The 18,225-nt window shown below is 35.3% G+C and overlaps 1 protein-coding gene across 3 annotated transcripts in view; it reads left to right on the forward strand.

Annotated features, from left to right (window-relative positions):
• Positions 1–18,225, forward strand: part of LOC121408541 — a 63,011-nt gene that overhangs the window by 30,328 nt on the left and 14,458 nt on the right. For 2 of the 3 annotated variants that reach the window (XM_041600033.1, XM_041600034.1), the window contains exons 3-4: positions 5,261–5,427; positions 17,660–17,730. In XM_041600033.1, coding sequence (XP_041455967.1) covers positions 5,261–5,427; positions 17,660–17,730 — 238 coding nt within the window. The remainder of the gene's footprint in view (positions 1–5,260; positions 5,428–17,659; positions 17,731–18,225) is intronic. The other variant, XM_041600035.1, reaches the window with a different exon arrangement.

Raw genomic sequence — 18,225 nt, forward strand, 5'->3', positions numbered from 1 at the left:
AAATTATTGTATAATGGATGTGGACTCTTCTTGCATCTTGTAATTTGCTTTCACACTGCAAATTTTCCTTTGACCTTATTTGCAGAATCCTTGCAAAATTCTTGTAGTTTTTAAAGTACCTATAATTTGAGGATGTGTACTTTCAGGGAAATTTGCCCATCTTGCAAGGGTTGATTTTGATAACTCAACTCTCAAATTGCGATTGATTGATTTAGATTTGTGTATTTAAGAAATAGGGAAGTGGAATCAAGTAAAATTGATTCAAAGCTGCCAAAACTCTTTGTAAGACACGGGCCCTGGTGTTTCTGTGATCAGGTGGTATGTGTGCAAGAACCCATACCCTCTGTAATATGTGTTGACTTAGTGGAAAATTTGACACTGTTCTCATTAAACTTTCTAAAACTAGTTTGCTGGTAACTGGTTCAGGAAACTTTTTTTTTACAAAGATCACTTTGCTAGCGTTCCCATTTGATCAGCCAAAAGTGGTTTTCAAAACCACTTCACATAAAGCAGTCTTGTTGCTTTTAGAAAACTCTCAGTGGGGTGACATGTTTTGTGCGAAATTTGAAACAGCAGCGTAAGCATTCCACATACAGTGTGTGGAATAGCGCACTGAAAATGTGCGAAGATTGCTTCCCGAAGAATGGTTGTGTCCTCACTTGCACTAAACCAGTTTAATGAGGCAAAGTGATCTTGAAAACTACAGGTGGTTTTCTGAACTGGTTTGGAAGATCATTTCCAAGACCACTTCGACCGGTTTCATTACATGTTAAACTAGTTTCCACTTAACTAGTTTCCAGTAAACTTCTTTTAGGGCGGGTATGAGAATGGGGTCTTTGTGTGAACAGGGTTTTGGAAAGTGCTTCCATGTGCATGATGACTATTCAATATTTGTATGAACTGGGTAAAAGACTCACAATAGGCGGTTTCAGACCGCCTCGAAGTTCGCCAGTTCCAGGTATTCTCTGATCGGGAAATTTACCCCGATCAGAAAATACCAGGTATTTTGGTAATGTGAAAGCAAACTACGCGTAATTTCCCCGAAAGAAAATACCCGCTAAATAGTAGGTACTTGGCGAAATTACGAGAACTTTCGTGGGGATTTTTCCAAGGTCGCAGGTATTTTGGCGATGTGAAAGCAAATTACGGGAACTTTTATCCCAGCGTGTCGTTGGGCGCGGCGGCGTGGGTGGCTGCTGGGCTAGTGATTTTGAATCTCCCGCCTTGCCTGCTTATCAGACCACACTGCGCATGCTCGTAACTTCGGGAACTTATCCCGAAGGATGTGTTTCGGGGCGGTGTGAATGCAGGAATAATTAACGGGTATTTTTTAGCCTTAAAAAGTTCTCGTAATTTAACGGGGATTCTTGTGATCGAGGCGGTTTGAAACCACCTATATTTGCAGTTATTTGACTAATATTTTAAGCCTTATAAAAGAATTAAATAACTGTATGAAGCCTCATGAACCATAGCAAAGTTGAATGCAAATGCGCATCTATAAAAAAATGTGGACAGAGTGGTAATGTATATATTAGTACATTGAACCGACGCTGGAACTAGATTTCGGTCTGTTGATCAGGAAATCAAATGTCAACTTATATTTCAGTTTTAGAAAACAACAGCAGGAAAAGCTTCCTCAATATTACACCATACACTGCTGTTATTGGAAAATATGAAATATACCTCTCTGGTGGAGTCTTGCAAAAAGCACCAAATAAGGAGCTTTGAGACATGTATCCTAGGCTATAGTTTAAGTGGTTTTAAATGCATGATCAAGAGAAACATCAATTAATAAAATTGTGAAAATCTACCATAGAATAGGTTAAGAATTTTTATTTGATGTCACATATGCAAGTAGATCACCCATATCACATAAAATACATTAATTTTTGCCTGCATTTTTATTCATATTTTTCTCTCAATTTTTAATATAAACTTGAGATCAGGAAGAATTTCCCCTTTAATGTTGCGGATAAACATTGTAGATTCTACATGGATGTATTAAATGCGACATAGGGTGGCTACGTCACGTCATGCACTGGATATAGCTGTTGTCAACCTGGTTTGAGCAGCATACCAGAGGTGTTTGCCATGGCAACAGAGTGTGTACATTGCTAGTGAATGATTGACGATACACCAAGTTATACCATTTTAATTAAAAGAATTAGGTTACGTGATTGTCCTCTTCATTCAAGAGTGGGCTTGTAATCTTTATATAATGGCTCTACTCCATTTAAAGGGATGGGATCTTTTTTGTTTGGAATTTGGGATTATGTATTGAGAGAGGAGAATCGGGAGGATTTAAGAGGAGAGAGAGAAACCGAATGAAAAAAAGGTGGTTTCAGACCGCCTCGAAGTTCGTCAGTTCCAGGTATTCTCTGTTCGAGAAATTTACCCCGATCAGATAATACCAGGTATTTTGGTAATGTGCACGAAAGCAAGCTACGCGTAATTTCCCCGAAAGAAAATACCCGCTAAATAGTAGGTACTTGGCGAAATTAGGAGAGCTTTCGCGGTGATTTTTCCAAGGTCGCAGGTATTTTGGCAATGTGAAAGCAATTTACTGGAGCTTTTAGCATGTCGTTGGGCGCGGGCGCCGTGGGTGGTTGCTGGGCTAGTGATTTTGAATCTCGCGCCTTGCCTGCTTATCAGACCATATACTGCGCATACTTGTAATTTCAGGATCTTATCTTGATGGGTATGTTTCGGTGCGGTGTAAATGCAGGAATGAATTAATGGGTATTTTTAGCCTAAGAAAGTTCTCGTAATTTAACGGGGATTCTTATGATCAAGGCGGTTTGAAACCACCTAGAGAGAGAAGAGAGATGTTGTATCACAAGTGTCATACATCTTCAGGATTGAAAATACAGTTTGGTGATTGTTACTAAATAAATAGCAGGAAATATACATAAATTATGGAATGCAGAGAGATAAGATGAAAGATTCATGTAAAATGACTGAAAAAAATAGCAAAAAGGATTATTCAACCATACACCTCACAGGGTTTTATATGATTATTGTAGTTTATTCATTTCAGTTTAGTCGCTTAACCTCCCTGGAAAAAAGCATAACAAAGAAGTACCATCTCTTTTGAAAATGCTTACCAACTTAGCCTTCAGTGATAAATGTGAAACACAAATTTAATCATCTTAGCCCCATACATGTGCCTTAAAGGGATGGTCCGGGCAGAAAATATTTATATCTAAATAAATATAGTAAAATTCACAGAGCAAAATGAAAATTTCATTAAAATCGGATAACAAAAATTCAGGTTATTGAATTTTAAAGTTTATCAATATTTTGTGAAAACAGGTACATGTACATGTATATGCACATCATCATGAATATTCATTAGGTGGGCTGATGATGTCACATCTTCTCTTTCCCTTTTCTTAAAATGTTATTACATGTAATCATAAATGTTTCATTTTTTCATACATGTGTAAATGATGTGTCTCCATTATGATGATATAAGATGCGACAATAAATGACTGATGCTCTGAATCAGTTGTCAATCCAATTGCTTTAGTTCATGGTAGAACATTTTTGAATAAACTTAATTTCATATAATAAAATACAAAAGAACAAGTGGGGATGTGACATCATCAGCCCTCCTAATGAATATTCATAAAGACATGTCTAGAACTGTTTCACCGGAATTATGCTAATCTTTAAAATTCAATAATTTTGTTATTTGTTTGTTATCCGATTTCGATCAAATTTTCAGCATTTTGCTTTGTAAATTTTACTCTATTTATGAAGATATAAATACCTCCAGCCTGGACCATCCCTTTAAAGAGTAGAGTCTATTACAGACAAGAGTGTGTATCATATCAGGATTATATGAAGTCACTGTGGTTTGCTCAGTAGGCCTATAAAACTATTAAATGTAGAATATGGTAGCAATGTTTATGTCTATTAGATTGTGTTGCTATGGAATTGAACATGATACTTATTTAGAGAAGGCCAACATAAAAGGATACAATGCCAGATATCATCATTTGCCATGACAAAATGTGCATACACCTCATTTTATGTCAGATTTTAGTCATCTTTATTCTCGTCAACTGCTGTACCTCATTAGAAAAGGGAATATCTGTATATAGTAGTTGCCATGGCAACTCAATTTTGCTGACAAGTGATACAGTCTGTATTGCATCATTAATAATTCAGGATTTACACTGTACTGTTAGACTCTCTCTTGATGAACTGATTGGAAACATTATGTTCACTATTCACAGACTACATTAATCTCCATATATGTTTGGTTTTTCTTTAATAATAAGAAATTATTAGTTGAATGAATTAGGAAGTAGAACAATATTACTAATATTTTCTGTAGAGTTATCTCATGGCAAGTATACTACACTTAAATCTATTCGATAAAAATTAGTTCTCCGGTATATTTATGCTATTATTGTCATTTTTTGTTCGGTTTGTAATCAGTTCTTAGGTCACGCAATCGCAACAGTACTGTAATATACCGTACATATCTTGAACATACCAAAATGTAGCTATCTATAGATTTAGAATTTTTCAAGCCCTTGTCACCATAGCCAAATATCAATATATTCGTGTTTTTATGACCAGTTTATTTATGACAAATAGCATGCACTAGACATATACAAGGTCATATAGAAAACTGATTTTGGGAGCTCAACAAATTGTTGAAATCGGTGTATCCTCCATAGTCATAGAACGCACAGTCATTTTACTTGTATGTCTAAGACACCGTTCTCACTACCGTCCTATAACTAGTTTGCTGGAAACTAGTTAAGTGGAAACTAGGAAACATGAGAACACTCAACAGTCGAAGCAGTCTTGGAAGCGATCTTTCTAACCGGTTCAGAAAACCTCCTTGTGATGTAGTTTTCAAGATCGCTTTGCGTCGTTACATTGGTTTTAAGCGTAAGTTAGGACACAACCGTTCTCCAGGAAGCGATCTTTGCTCAGTTTGTGCGTGTTACTTCACACACTGTGTGTAGGATGCCTACGCTGCAGTTTCGAATTTCGTGCGAAACGTGTCACCCCACTGAGCATTCCCATAGCTACAAGACAGCTTTGAAGTGATTTTGAAAACCACTTTCGGGTGATCAAATGGGAATGCTAGCAAAGCTATCTTTCAAATTGGATTCCTGAACCAGTTTCCAGTATAACTAGTTTTAGAAAGTCTAATAAGAATGGGGTCATATAGACACTAATACACAATGCAGGTGTCACATTAAATCTCTTCTCTCTTTTTCTTTCTCTTCCACCACAGTGAGAGCTTCTTTGCCATGAAGGGCGCCGCCATGGTTCTCCCACACTCCAAAGATTCCAAAAGGCCCATCAAGAAACACCCAGGTTCGGCCCACCCTTCCACAAGTCATCCCGCTGTCCCTGTCGACCTAGACCTCATCCCCTCCGGGCCCCCGCTGCCAGAAGCTCGTAAGATACACTCCGCCGCCGCTCAGAGTCATACTCAGAAATTATCTGGGACACATGTTTGCAGATTCATATTTTATATTTTTATCGGCCATGAGATATTTTTGGTGCTGTCTATTCATTTGCATCTTCTCTGGTTGTGATGATGGTTGATGTGTTGTTTGAATGGCTGTTTTAGTTTGGAACATTTCACATCACAATGGCTGAAAGTCATCAGGTTTTTATCTTCCTATCACCTTATACTTGCTATGTGTTTTCACTAATTTACTTTTGAATCACGGGGAAAGTGTCTTTTTTTAATCTATTTATAGGGGATATTTGTTCTGCTAAGCCTGATGATGGTAATTTATATGGGCTATTTTTTATTTCTGGGGCTAAAATAGCATTCCATATTTTTATCTTGTTTTTTGCCCATTTTGAATTATTTGGTACCACAGAGAACTTGCATATCACTCAAAAAGGAATGATTTTTACCATCTTTTCACTCTTCTCCTTTTCGCTGAGGTGCAATGGTTCTATACATTCGGTCTTGGATTTTGTTACATCTATTAATATATTTTTGTTTTTTTCTAGGATTGATAGAATAAATAAAGTCAAGTATATAATATGTCTCTTCATTTGAATGCTTTCAGGAAGGCCTAAGAAATTATTACTGATTAATATGATTTTAGGTGAAACCTGTATCGTTTTGATACTTTGTACTAATAATCTAGGGGTTGATTTTTTTTATTTACCATTATGGATTGAGAAATTAATGAATACCATTAATAAACTGTTATATTTCTTTTTATCAAATATACCTCTCGGAGATGTTAATGATAAATGGCTAAGTAAATGAGTAGGCCTAAATGAATCAATGAAATAGGAGTAGTATATAATATAAATTGATGAATGACATATTCTAAAGTTAAAGTTTAAGAAGTGTTGAATAATTGAAATTAATACTGATATTAACTTTACTTTTAGAAACAAACATTTTTAATCTTAAACTAGATGATTAATATATATAGCTCCCGTGGTCGTTTGATGAATCTGTAGGCCTACATATTGTGAAATGTTCCTCATTCAAACAGGATTGCTGTAACACAGAGTGACTAATACCATCCACCCATATTAACTGTTGCTCAACTTATATCAAACTTACAAGCATGGGGTTTTATGTTAACTTTCTAACTTTTCCCAAATTCTTCACCTGAAGTTATATCCATAATGTCTTCATCTGCATTTCTACATCGCTTGCAGATTTTACAAAGTTCGGTATTTCAATAATAATCATCATGCTATTATGTATTGATTTATTTTGTTAAATTTGATTTACATGTTACATTACAATCAAGCAACGTTTTAATCAAGCAAGTAAATCATGCATTGCTTATTGCTCTGACATTGTATCCTATCAATTGCAGTAAATTTTTATTTATTTTGGGCAATTAAGTAATACTCATATTCTACAGGATGATACAGAATGCTCATTTTGTTTCATGAGGGGATGAGTTATTTATTTCATATAGCCTTCCCCCACACACTTTTGTTTTGACCACTTTGTTATTTACGGCATACTAGTAGAAAATAATCCAGACTGACTTGTTAATTTGCCCTCATTGCAGAATATAACCTCCCACATTCTTCATAACATTATTATTGGTTATGACCCTTTTGGTGGAATCGCCTTAATCTGCCACAATTTATCGTTTTGGTTCTTCATTTTATGACTTTCTATTCACCTCCTGATATCAAAATAATATCCATGATTATTTGAGAAAAGGCCCCAAACTTAACAACTTAAATAGCCATTGAAAACAAGGGATTATTTACCCCATGTTATTAATTTCTCATCCATATGTTATGTGATATAAATTCCATCAATTACATTTTTGCTGGAAAAGTTCAAATGATTTTCCTTAACTTTCAATCAATTATCAGACGCATAAGCTTCAGTGAAAAAGTATTTGTACTTTCCAAAGAATGAAAATTTGGGTATTTTTAGGTAAATACAAAGTCACAAAGTAAGATTTTGAAACTACTTAACTCCATTCAATTTTCTTTGATGGATTTCATCAAACGTACATTGTAATGTTTCTCTCATTTCTGCTGCTATTAAAGGACAAGTCCACCCCCAGTTAAAAGATGATTTGAAGGAAAGAGGGAGGGAAAATCCAACAAGAATAACACGGAAAATTTCTTCAAAAATTGGATGTAAAATAAGAAATTAATGATATTTTAAAGTTTGGCTTAATTTCTCAAAACGATTATGTGCATATCCTTGTAACTATGCAAATGAGAGGACTGATGACATCACCCACTCACTATTTATTTTGTATTTCATTATATGGAATGTGATCTATTTTGATTTTCTCCACATTGTCATATGAAATAAAGTTTTATTCCTCCCTGAACATGTGGAATTACCATTATTTTGACATATTTTTGGTTAAGTCAAGTTGGTCATTATTGTCAAATCTGTAAAATTTTAGATATTGTATAAGTCAAACAATAAAAAAAAGAAATAGTGAGAGACATCATCAACTCTTTCATTTCCATATAATTGTTCTGTGAAAAATAAGCGAAACTTTAATGAGTCATAACCCCGGGGAGGGGGGGTGGCACTTGACCAAAAAAGTGGTAGGGGTGTGCCGCGGGTGAGACAAAAAACGGGGGCCTTGGAGTGTGCTTATTCTAAAAAGGAGGGTCCTCGGAACAGGCTGCGGAACTAGAAATGTTTGTGAAAACGGGGGTCCTTGGAACGGATCGCCAGCGTGTGAGTGCGTATGCATCCCTATGGAACGGGCATGCGCGGGTGATGCAGCTAGCCTTCGGAGCGGATTTCTTCTTTTTTTCTCAATAAGATGAAAATGCTATGCTTTGGAGCTGCTTTCTTTGTTCTTTTTCTCAATAACACAAAAATGCTATGCCTTGGAACGGAAATTTGAGTGTAAAAATGGGGGTCCCCTCTGCGGCACATACCCACTATGCATTATTTACTGAGTGCCCCCCCCCCCCCCCCCCCCCCCCCCCCGGTCATAACTTTCGTATTTCACATGACTACATCCGATTTTGATGAAATTTTCAACATTACACTTGTTTGATTTTTCTCAACTTTATGTCAAACTTTTATAATACCTTTGATATGTGTTTTAATAGAGGCTATTAAAGGGAATGGTCATATAGACTGGTATCTAGTTATTTTTAAATCCATGGACCCCACTGCTTGTAAAGTTTGATATGAGTGTAAGATGCCTATAATGATAGAGAGAAGTGAAAAAAAGCTATGATTTTGAATAAATTAACATCATAATGCTATTTGTATATTTGTTATAAACCATATATAACAAACCATTGCAAAAAAAAACTAATGACTCGGCTGCAGTGTTGTTGCCATTGAGCTTGTAGTCTCTGATCCATGCTCTTTGTATTTTATTTTCATCTCATCTCTTGCATTTACTGACATCAATTATTTTTTTTATTTTAAGGATCAATTTTATGGACTTATTTGAGTGAAAATAAAGTAATTTTCAAGTTCACTGAGGTATATTTATTTCCGTGGGAATGTATGTTGTAGTCTTACAATTCCCACGACCAAGGCAATTTGCTAGAATCCTCGGGTGAGGTATAAGTCATCAGTACTATGTCCTTTGAATAGGATGTAAAACCACTGACCTTCAGGTTGCTTTAACAAGGGCCGATACTTTCTGCAGCATGCAGTTAAAATAGTTTAGTGAAAATATTTATTAAAAAACAGTAAAATCCCAGCAGAACTTTTTAATGAAGGCACATACCGCAAATTATTAATCAAATTTTTGCAGAGGGACAGAAATATGTTTAATTTATGCCAAATGGAAAGGAAACTATCACCCTCTTGACCAATTTTGTTTGAATTGATTCTTTATGCAATATAAATGCAAGAGATGGAGAAGAAAAAGAAAAACAAAGACTGGATCTGAGGCTAATGGGAGCTGTGCTGGAGGAGGGGATTTGCTTGCCATTAACATTGATCTTCAGTAATAGCATGTGATCAGTGAAAATGGTAGCATGATAAATATGTCCGTCATAATTACATGAATACAGTATATACAGTATATGTTGTATTGTTTATCATTTATGCATGTTGAAAAAAAAAGCCAAGCAACCAGACTAAACATGTTTCTCTAAATGCGATATTATATATTTTTTTCTCGATATAGATTTATGTGGACTTTTTTCTTTGATGTGTAATCACAGCAAGGTTTCCTATAGTTGAAAATTGTCACCCCTCTTGGAAATTAATGCTCTAGACGATTATTATATAATTTGGTTTATAACATTTTTTGATGTTTGGATTAAAGATTCAAGTTTATTGGTGGTGTTTTGGGAAATGGTTTGACTTGATGTGTAAAAAAAAAGAATATATAAATTCCATGATTATGAAGATCATTTGTTTGTAACAGTAAAGTTATGATTTTTTGCTCAGAATTTATGTTTTTATCTTGTGCCCCGGGAAATGAAAGCGCACGCATGTAATTCATACTTGCATACCCAGTGCATTTGGATCCCATGCTGATGATGAAAATGATAAAATGCTGGGCATATGATTAATTGCTTTCTTCCATCGTCATCCATTGCCAAATGTACTATTATAAAAGCAAACAAAGTGATTGCTTATATGATTTGGTTTCTGTTTTTGTTCAGTAGATGACGGGCAATTTTCAATTGCAATCCATGCAGACTTCAGTTTAGAATTGCAGAGGGAAAGTTGTTTGGTCTTGTATTATATCATTTTAGAGATTAAGTTGTTTTTTATGAGCTTGTTTGTGTTATGCATGCAGCTGTCCAAAGGTTAATCACTTTCTAAAGGGCATGTTTGCTTTATTTATTTTCTGTTTGTATTCAATATTTTTTTCAAAGCCATTTAAACAATTTTTGCTGTTTCATAATTTTTTTTGCATGGCTAATGATGGTGTGAATGAGTATTTTTTTTTCATTTTTAAAAATGTAGTTTAATTATAGTTAATTTAATTTGATTTAATTTAATTTAATTCAATTTCATTGTATTTTATTTTGTCATTAATCATTATCTTATTTTCTTGGTGCTCACTGTTCATAAGGTTCACTATTCGTAGAGCACTGATGTTTGTGCAATATGCAGTCATGTCACACATTTTTAAAACAAAGTCCCTGAAAAAATTGATCCATATGAATAATGTTTGCCATTTCTTTAAGCTTTCAACATTGTTCTATTTCAATGAAATATGTAGTGCAAACTTTTGTAGTATATTTGATTTGTGACCTAAAATAATGTATTGATACAAGTTTCCACACTTTACGACAGAGCAGATTGACAGACCACCATACAGACTGATTACAGGACGGATTGACAAAAACAATGAATTTGAAAGAGAGAGAGAGTGGGGGGGGCACAAAAAGTAAGTGGGGGAGGAGAAAGAAGGGAATACATGTAGGTGCAAGAAAAATTTCATCGTCAGATTAACATTCAAAGATGATTGCAAATTTTTATTGCTTATATTCAGTTTCAAAAATAAGAATTTTGAAAAAGCCTACATATCGGATAGTGCATGATAGATATAAAAAGAGTTGATTATGGAACAAGCTCCTAAACATTTTGTCATACATTGCAGCTTCCTGTTCATTTTACAGGTGAAAAAGCAGGCCAGGGCTCGACAATAGCATTGGCCCTGGGCAACCAAAAATGAGAGTCGAACCACAGAAATTCTGTAGAAGCCCACACTTGGTGGCCCGGTTGGGCTACCAAAGTTTTGATAAATTGTTATGTTTCTATTGTTTTAGGGCCACCAAATTTGCTTTGCAAGCCACAAAAAATGAAATTGATGATTTTGGTGGACTGATCGGGCCACCAGGAAAAAGAGTAAGTGTGGAGCCTTGGAAAGAGTGAAACCTCTACGTACCACACTTGTTACATGTTCTTTATCATATACATTCGTAATTCTGAAGCTTCGTTATTCTGAAGGTTCGGATATTCCGAAGGTTCGTTATTCCGAAGGTTCGTATTTCCGAAGGTTTGTAATTTCGAAGTTTGGTTAGTCCGAAAACGAAATGAGGTTCTTAATTCCAAAGGTTCGTTAGTCCAAAAACGAAGTGAGGTTCGTAATTCTGAAGGTTTGTTAGTCCGAAAATGAAATGATTAACGAACCTTATTTTGTCTTTGGATTAACGAACCTTATTTCGTCTTTGGATTAACGAACCTTCGGAACTACGAACCTTATTTTGTTTTCGGATTAATGAACCTTATTACATTTTCGGATTATCGAACTTTCAGAATAACGGCACAAATGTTCGGATTAATGAACCCTTTTACGTTTTCGGATTAAAGAACATCCAGGTATGGGCAATTTACCTGTTTCGGAATTACGAACCTTCAGAATTACGAAGTGTAACCGTTCTTTATATATCTCTTCCTTTAATTCTCCCATTCATTCAATCAGGTCATTATATTGCTATTTTTCACACATGGAGGTGTTCCTTTTAATTGGAAAATGGCTCCATAATTATCTCCAACAATAATATATGATGATTTTTAAAGAGGTTTCAGTATTGAATATCCAGGGCTCTGTAACACAAAGATTAGCGATCAATCGCTAAATGAACTGACCAATCAAGATCGATTTTACATGCGCATTAGGTATTAAGTACTGACCAGGGACCAATCAGTGCGTTTCTTTCATATTTGCAATTCATCGCAAACCGTGTTACGGAGCCCTGGTTGTGTCATCTGTTCAGCAAATGCTTGTAACAGCTGTTAATTGATTTTCTTTCAATTAAGTGTCATTGTTCTAGATACTGTCTCTGATCTAATTGATTTTAATTGAGCTCTCACAATATGAAGGAAATTGTGCAACATTTTGGATGATTTGCTGAGGGAGTGGGGGTTGTTATTTTGGTATGTTGACTGCTTTACTGAAGCTTACAAAGTATGATTATTTTTATTTATTTTTGGTATGTGTACATGTTTTTCATAATATTCAATTACTCTAATGGATTGTATGATGTTCTTCAATAGTTGGAGAAAAAAAGCCTCAATTACCATGATGATTCTCATGTTGAAAGTTAGTTCTGAATTCTGTAATAGATTAGGAATTAAGGCACAATTATGTTGTATTTCATAAGCTTTTGGTAACTCTAAGTAGAACCAATGGGATTTCCATTCATGCGCTAATATGACTGCAATTTGCACATTTTATATGGGGAGCTTCCTCCAGAACTGACCTAAACATAAGAATCTGTTAGTGGATATGCTATCACTTTGAATTATTTTCCTTGCAAAATTGAGGTGGAATTTCTTGCATGGATATTTTCATGAAATTTAGACAATATGTGACCATGTCGACTCAGTTTAATATAAATTATCCTACAGTATCTGCTTCTCATCATAGGTGTGTTGATGCGAGGTTGATTGAAACGAGAGCAATTTGCCCAGAATACCATGTAATAATCCATGGTTTCCATGGAGATGGGATGAGATGTGAAAAGAGGAAGGAGGATGGATGTGGAAACTTCTTGGGGATCATTTCATGAAACAAGACAAAAGGTGGTTTCAGACCGCCTCAAAGTTCGTCAGTTCCAGGTATTCTCTAATCGGGAAATTTACCCCGATCAGAAAATACCAGGTATTTTGGTAATGTCAAAGCAAACTACTCGTAATTTCCCCGAAAGAAAATACCCGCTAAAGAGTAGGTACTTGGCGAAATTACGAGAACTTTCGCGGGCATTTTTCCAAGGTCGTCGGTATTTTGGCGATGTGAAAGAAATTTACGGGAACTTTTAGCGTGTCGTTGGACGCAGGAGCTGTGGGTGGTTGCTGGGCTAGTGATTTTGAATCTCGCGCCATGCCTGTTTATCAGACCATACTGCGCATGCTCGTAACTTCAGGAACTTATCCCGAAGAGTATGGTTCAGGGCGGTGTGAATGCAGGAATAAATAAATGGGTATTTTTAGCCTAAAAAAGTTCTCGTAATTTAACGGGGATTCTTGTGATCGAGGCGGTTTGAAACCACCTAGTCACTGATTTTCACTGACTATTGTTACAAGCTACTGAAATCCTTGCATCGGATTGGCTGGATCCACCAGTGAGTACATAGGTCCCATCCAGCTCCTGTATGCCTGTAAAGTCTAGAGACAATGCAAGGTTTATGAATGTAATCGGAGGCAAGATATAGAGATGGGGCTTGGGTTTATAATCAGCCACAACTGAAATAGCTCGTCTGTCACTAAAGCATTTGTCATATGCATAACTCATCCATTTTTTAATAAAGGTTCTGCAGAGAAGTGTTGACATCTTTGAACCAAACCAAGTAAAATGTTTATCTATTTAAATACACTGGGTAAGCAATCAATTATCCCTATCCTCTGTTAGAAATGCAAAATAAAAAAAAAATTAAATAAAAAGAAAAGGGTTTATTACTCTTCTCTTGTTGAGGTGATGATGAGTTAATATGGGTCTGGAGTGTTTCCTATAATTTTCATTTCCTTCACGGTGGAAGTATACAATTTTGACAATTCTGAAAAAGGGGTAAAAACCATTTAAATTAATCTAAATCTTGAGTACTTAGTTAAAAATTTAAGTATATTGTGAATGAGCAATTATGAATCAATCTGCCTCATGCATAGCCAGGCTAAGCGTGTGTTCATTGATTTTCTAAAGCTAAAATCACAATATTTGCAAGTCGAATGTAAACTCTTCAGGATAGCATTCAGTTAAATTTCATCAACACTGCTTCTCCCTGTTATGGAGTCTACCCACTAAGCATCACAGATGAGCAAGATTGACCCATTTAATAAAAGAGTTCAACTCACTTGGTATGTTTAAACATAGAGATGGTCCGTAGAAGAGATTTCTTTGTATTAATTCATTTTTAAAGACTTTAGTTCTTCTACATAATAACCATCAAAATGGCAACTTTTTGTCAGTATTTTGTGATTGCATTCTGACTTTTTTTTTACTGACAAAAATTAGCTGGATTGCAGCTGTGGTTTTAGCTTCTGAGGTAAAAGGTATTGATTGAGAAAAGCCTCTCATGTTCTACAGACAAGTGAGTGTTGTTGAGTCAACCGATCACTAAAACCCTCATCAGAGTGAGTTAAATAACAGATGATAATGTCTCTTTATCATCTAAGGAGCTCTATCACAAGTTTTCCTATCGTTATTCATTCGTTAGCACCCCCCTCGAGGTATTGATGTGGATGAGCCATGTTCCATTTTTAGCTTTCACCTGAGTAGACGACTGTAGTGCATGGGGGTTATGAAGCAAACGACCTTTTAATTTAGAGAGACCAAGTTTACTGAGGAAGAGTAAAGTTGATTAAAAATAGTACCATTGAAGAAAGAGATTGTCAATCAAATGTGTACTAATTCTTATTTTAAAATAGGAACTAATTGGCAGATGTACTTGCTGTTACTAATCAAGAATCTTAAAATAAATGATAATTTTGTTAATTCATTTTTTTACAATTAATTGATAATTTCCATTTCTCTACAGCTTTCATATATTGTTGATTAACCTCTACAAAATGAAACAGTACACCTTTCATCCTGTCATTCAAATGTGAATGAACATGGATTAATGAACATGGATAATAACAATAATGATAACCAAATTTCTAATTTGCACATGTCCACTCCAAGGAATGCTCAAGGCCCCTGACAATTCAATATAAATTCAACATAACAAACAGTAAATGGAAGAAAGAAAATTAAATGATTGTTACAGTTTTTTAATGACACCCTTTTCCCTTTCATTTTGTTATATATTATCAAATATTCAAGCTTTGTGGTCCAAGAATTCCCCCTTGTAGTGTGAAATGGTGGAACTGTGTGATAATTTGTAATTCATGGTCTTTTCATCGTCTTTTTGAATATATGATTCTTCTTCTGCCCTTTATCATGAACCTAAAAGTTTGATTTACCTTATTGGGGGGGGGGGGGGTAACGCATGTCCTTCAGGGAGTGGTATTCTGTACACAGGTATGGGCACGATTTATAAACGTTACTTGCTACCTTCTAGCTCTAATGTAATAATTTCCATAGCCTCTTTCCTTGCATTGTGTCAGGTGAAAGAATGAGGGGGACTTTCCCTTTTTCTAATCACTTGATCTTTCAATCTCTTTTCAGCAGTCTCTCTTCCTGTTGACTGAAATATTTGTCTTTGCTTTATCTTGCTTTCTGAAACACCCTCTAAGTTTTAGTCACTTTTGAGGACAAAATGTATTTCTTACTTAATTTGCAATATGATAATGCATGCCAGTATGTCCTGTGGGTGTTTGCTTTCAGCAGTCAGAAAACATGTTATTGTGTAAAAAAAAACATATTAACAAAATATAGTATATGTTTTATCAAAGTAAATTCATAGAATCATACAACCACATGTTTACATGATGGGAATGGTTTCAAATAAGACAAGAATGCGTAGCTTTGAATTGTTAAAAGAGGAAAGGCATACAAAATAACAATACAACATGATTAGAAAAAGAACAGTGCTCTGTAAGATTTAAAGATTGGACAGTAGCCTTAGTTTTATTTAAATTCTGTTTGATAAAGGGCCTTTTCACACGTGAATCTTGAATCATCATTGTAATGATGATTGCAGTTTGTCTTTAGAATCATCAGACCTTTCACACGCTCACTCCAAAACTGATTTGAATTCCCGAGCGAAGGGGGTATGTGTCCTACTCCTTGGTGACTTGTCAGTCAAAGCACTGCATCGCAAATACAAACTACAATGAGTGTATGACAATTATATTATCTACGGAAGTGCTTAAAAGGTCACGTAAGCTCCGCCCCCAAAAGATACACGCAATATTTGTACCGTAATTGGAGTGAAACTTAACTGGAATTCACCTCCGGAGTAGAATTTGAATTCATGATTGTTATTAGCGTTCCTGATTCTAATCATGTTCTAATTTGGTTTCATATGTGCTGAAAATTTGTCAGCATTATTTTTCACTGGAATCATCATTCAAATTACCCATCATTCAAATTAGGAATTTTTTTTACTGTGTGAAAGGTGGAAAGTTTCATTGGAACTTTTAACAGCTAGGGAATTTAGAATTTCTTATATCGCAGTGAGCCACATTTTTTTCACAATTTCCTGATGTTTTGAAAGAGATGTTGATTTCTCACCTTTTAAAAAGAAAATACATGTTTTGAGAGCTGTATTTCATTATATTCTACTCTAGCCTCATTTATAAATGAAACAGAAGCTCTTTAACACTCTAACATGAGCATCTCTCGAGAAATTGTGCCACTTTATTCGGAACAGGATATGGGTGAAGAGATCCTCTTCAACTTTATAATCAGAAGATTGTCGGCTTCGTTCTCTGGTGTGTTCATAAATTTGAATTTATTGGCTTGCTTTTGACCCATGAACACTTGACCATTCCACTTGAACCAATGGCCATTAGTTATTGCCTCTCAGTTCGTATGATAACATTTATAGCAGTTACACTGTGCACTGGGATGCAAGGGCTTTACATTTCAAGTGGCTCTTCAGTTTTAAAAAAAATATGTATTCTCAAACAAATAAAGAATATATTTCTTTGAATTATTGTAGATACATCTATGGGAAATATGAAATTGATTTTTATTTGCAGAGACTTGTTCTTTAGTAACAATACATGGATTTTGATAAAGTTTAGAAGATTCATAATGAAATTGAGAGAGTAATGATTTGGGGGCTGGGGTGAACAATGAAAAAGTGTGAGAAAAAGAGAGAGGGAGGAGTTGGATTCAGAGACTGACTGACAAGGATAAAGTTAAAGACATACAGAAGACAGGCAGACAAAGGGATAGAATTGGACATATGGAAATTACAAAATTGCAAGCTCTGGACATTCCACAAAGAGCAGTGGAGAGACTTTTTTTTATTTTAATATATATATATATTTTTTTTTTTTTGGGGGGGGGGCAGGGGGGGTCATGATGCACAGAAGTGACTGAGTGACGTGCCATTCCTGTACCTCATTTTGTACTCACTCACATTCGATGAAAACAGCTTTGCATCATCAATTCATACTTCAGATCGCTCTCCCCTCCAAATTTGGTTGCCCAACCCCTCTATTGTGAAGGAAGGGGGGGGGGGGGAGTTCTTCACAACTTATGAGATTTTCTGAGGCACAAGGAATCTCCCTGTTGAATAATTGTACATCAGGGGATTATATCATTTTATTCTACTTTGTACACATTGAGTATCATGACTATAAATGAGTTGTATGATTTCTTTGTTGTAGTGGTTGGTGAACTTCAGCTTCATCTACAATGTATATTCTGGATCCTGAGACCGGAGGACACCATAAAAATGGTCAGTATCATCAGTGCCCTCTAACACAAAGTGCATTTATTGATGGTCTGGTTGGGTTTTGTGATTGATTGCATTATGATGTGCAATCGGTCATAAAAATCAACTGTATATGATCAATCATTGAAGGTCTGTGAAGCCCAGGGCTCTGTCATACAAAATTTTGTAATCAAACATAATGTCCAATCAAATTCACAGTTTTATGCTCATATTGTTCATCTTCTCAGCAATGGAATAACGACAATTGTTTGAAGCTGCCAATTTATTGTTGATATTTATAATGTTATAGAGCCCAGTAGTAATTAGTGTTCATTAGTTAGCAGAACATTTTGTAAAAAGTTTATATTTGTCTAATGGACATTTAAAAAGAAGTAAAAGCCTGGTTATTAGCTTCTTTGTGTGTACATACTTTGTCAGATAATATGAAATTATGAAAGAGATATTACTGCAGTATGAAAACACTGTTGAGAGGGCCAGAGTGAGAAGCTTCTGCTTATT

This window comes from Lytechinus variegatus, chromosome 2, assembly GCF_018143015.1.
Source record: "Lytechinus variegatus isolate NC3 chromosome 2, Lvar_3.0, whole genome shotgun sequence".
NCBI classification, from domain to species: domain Eukaryota; kingdom Metazoa; phylum Echinodermata; class Echinoidea; order Temnopleuroida; family Toxopneustidae; genus Lytechinus; species Lytechinus variegatus.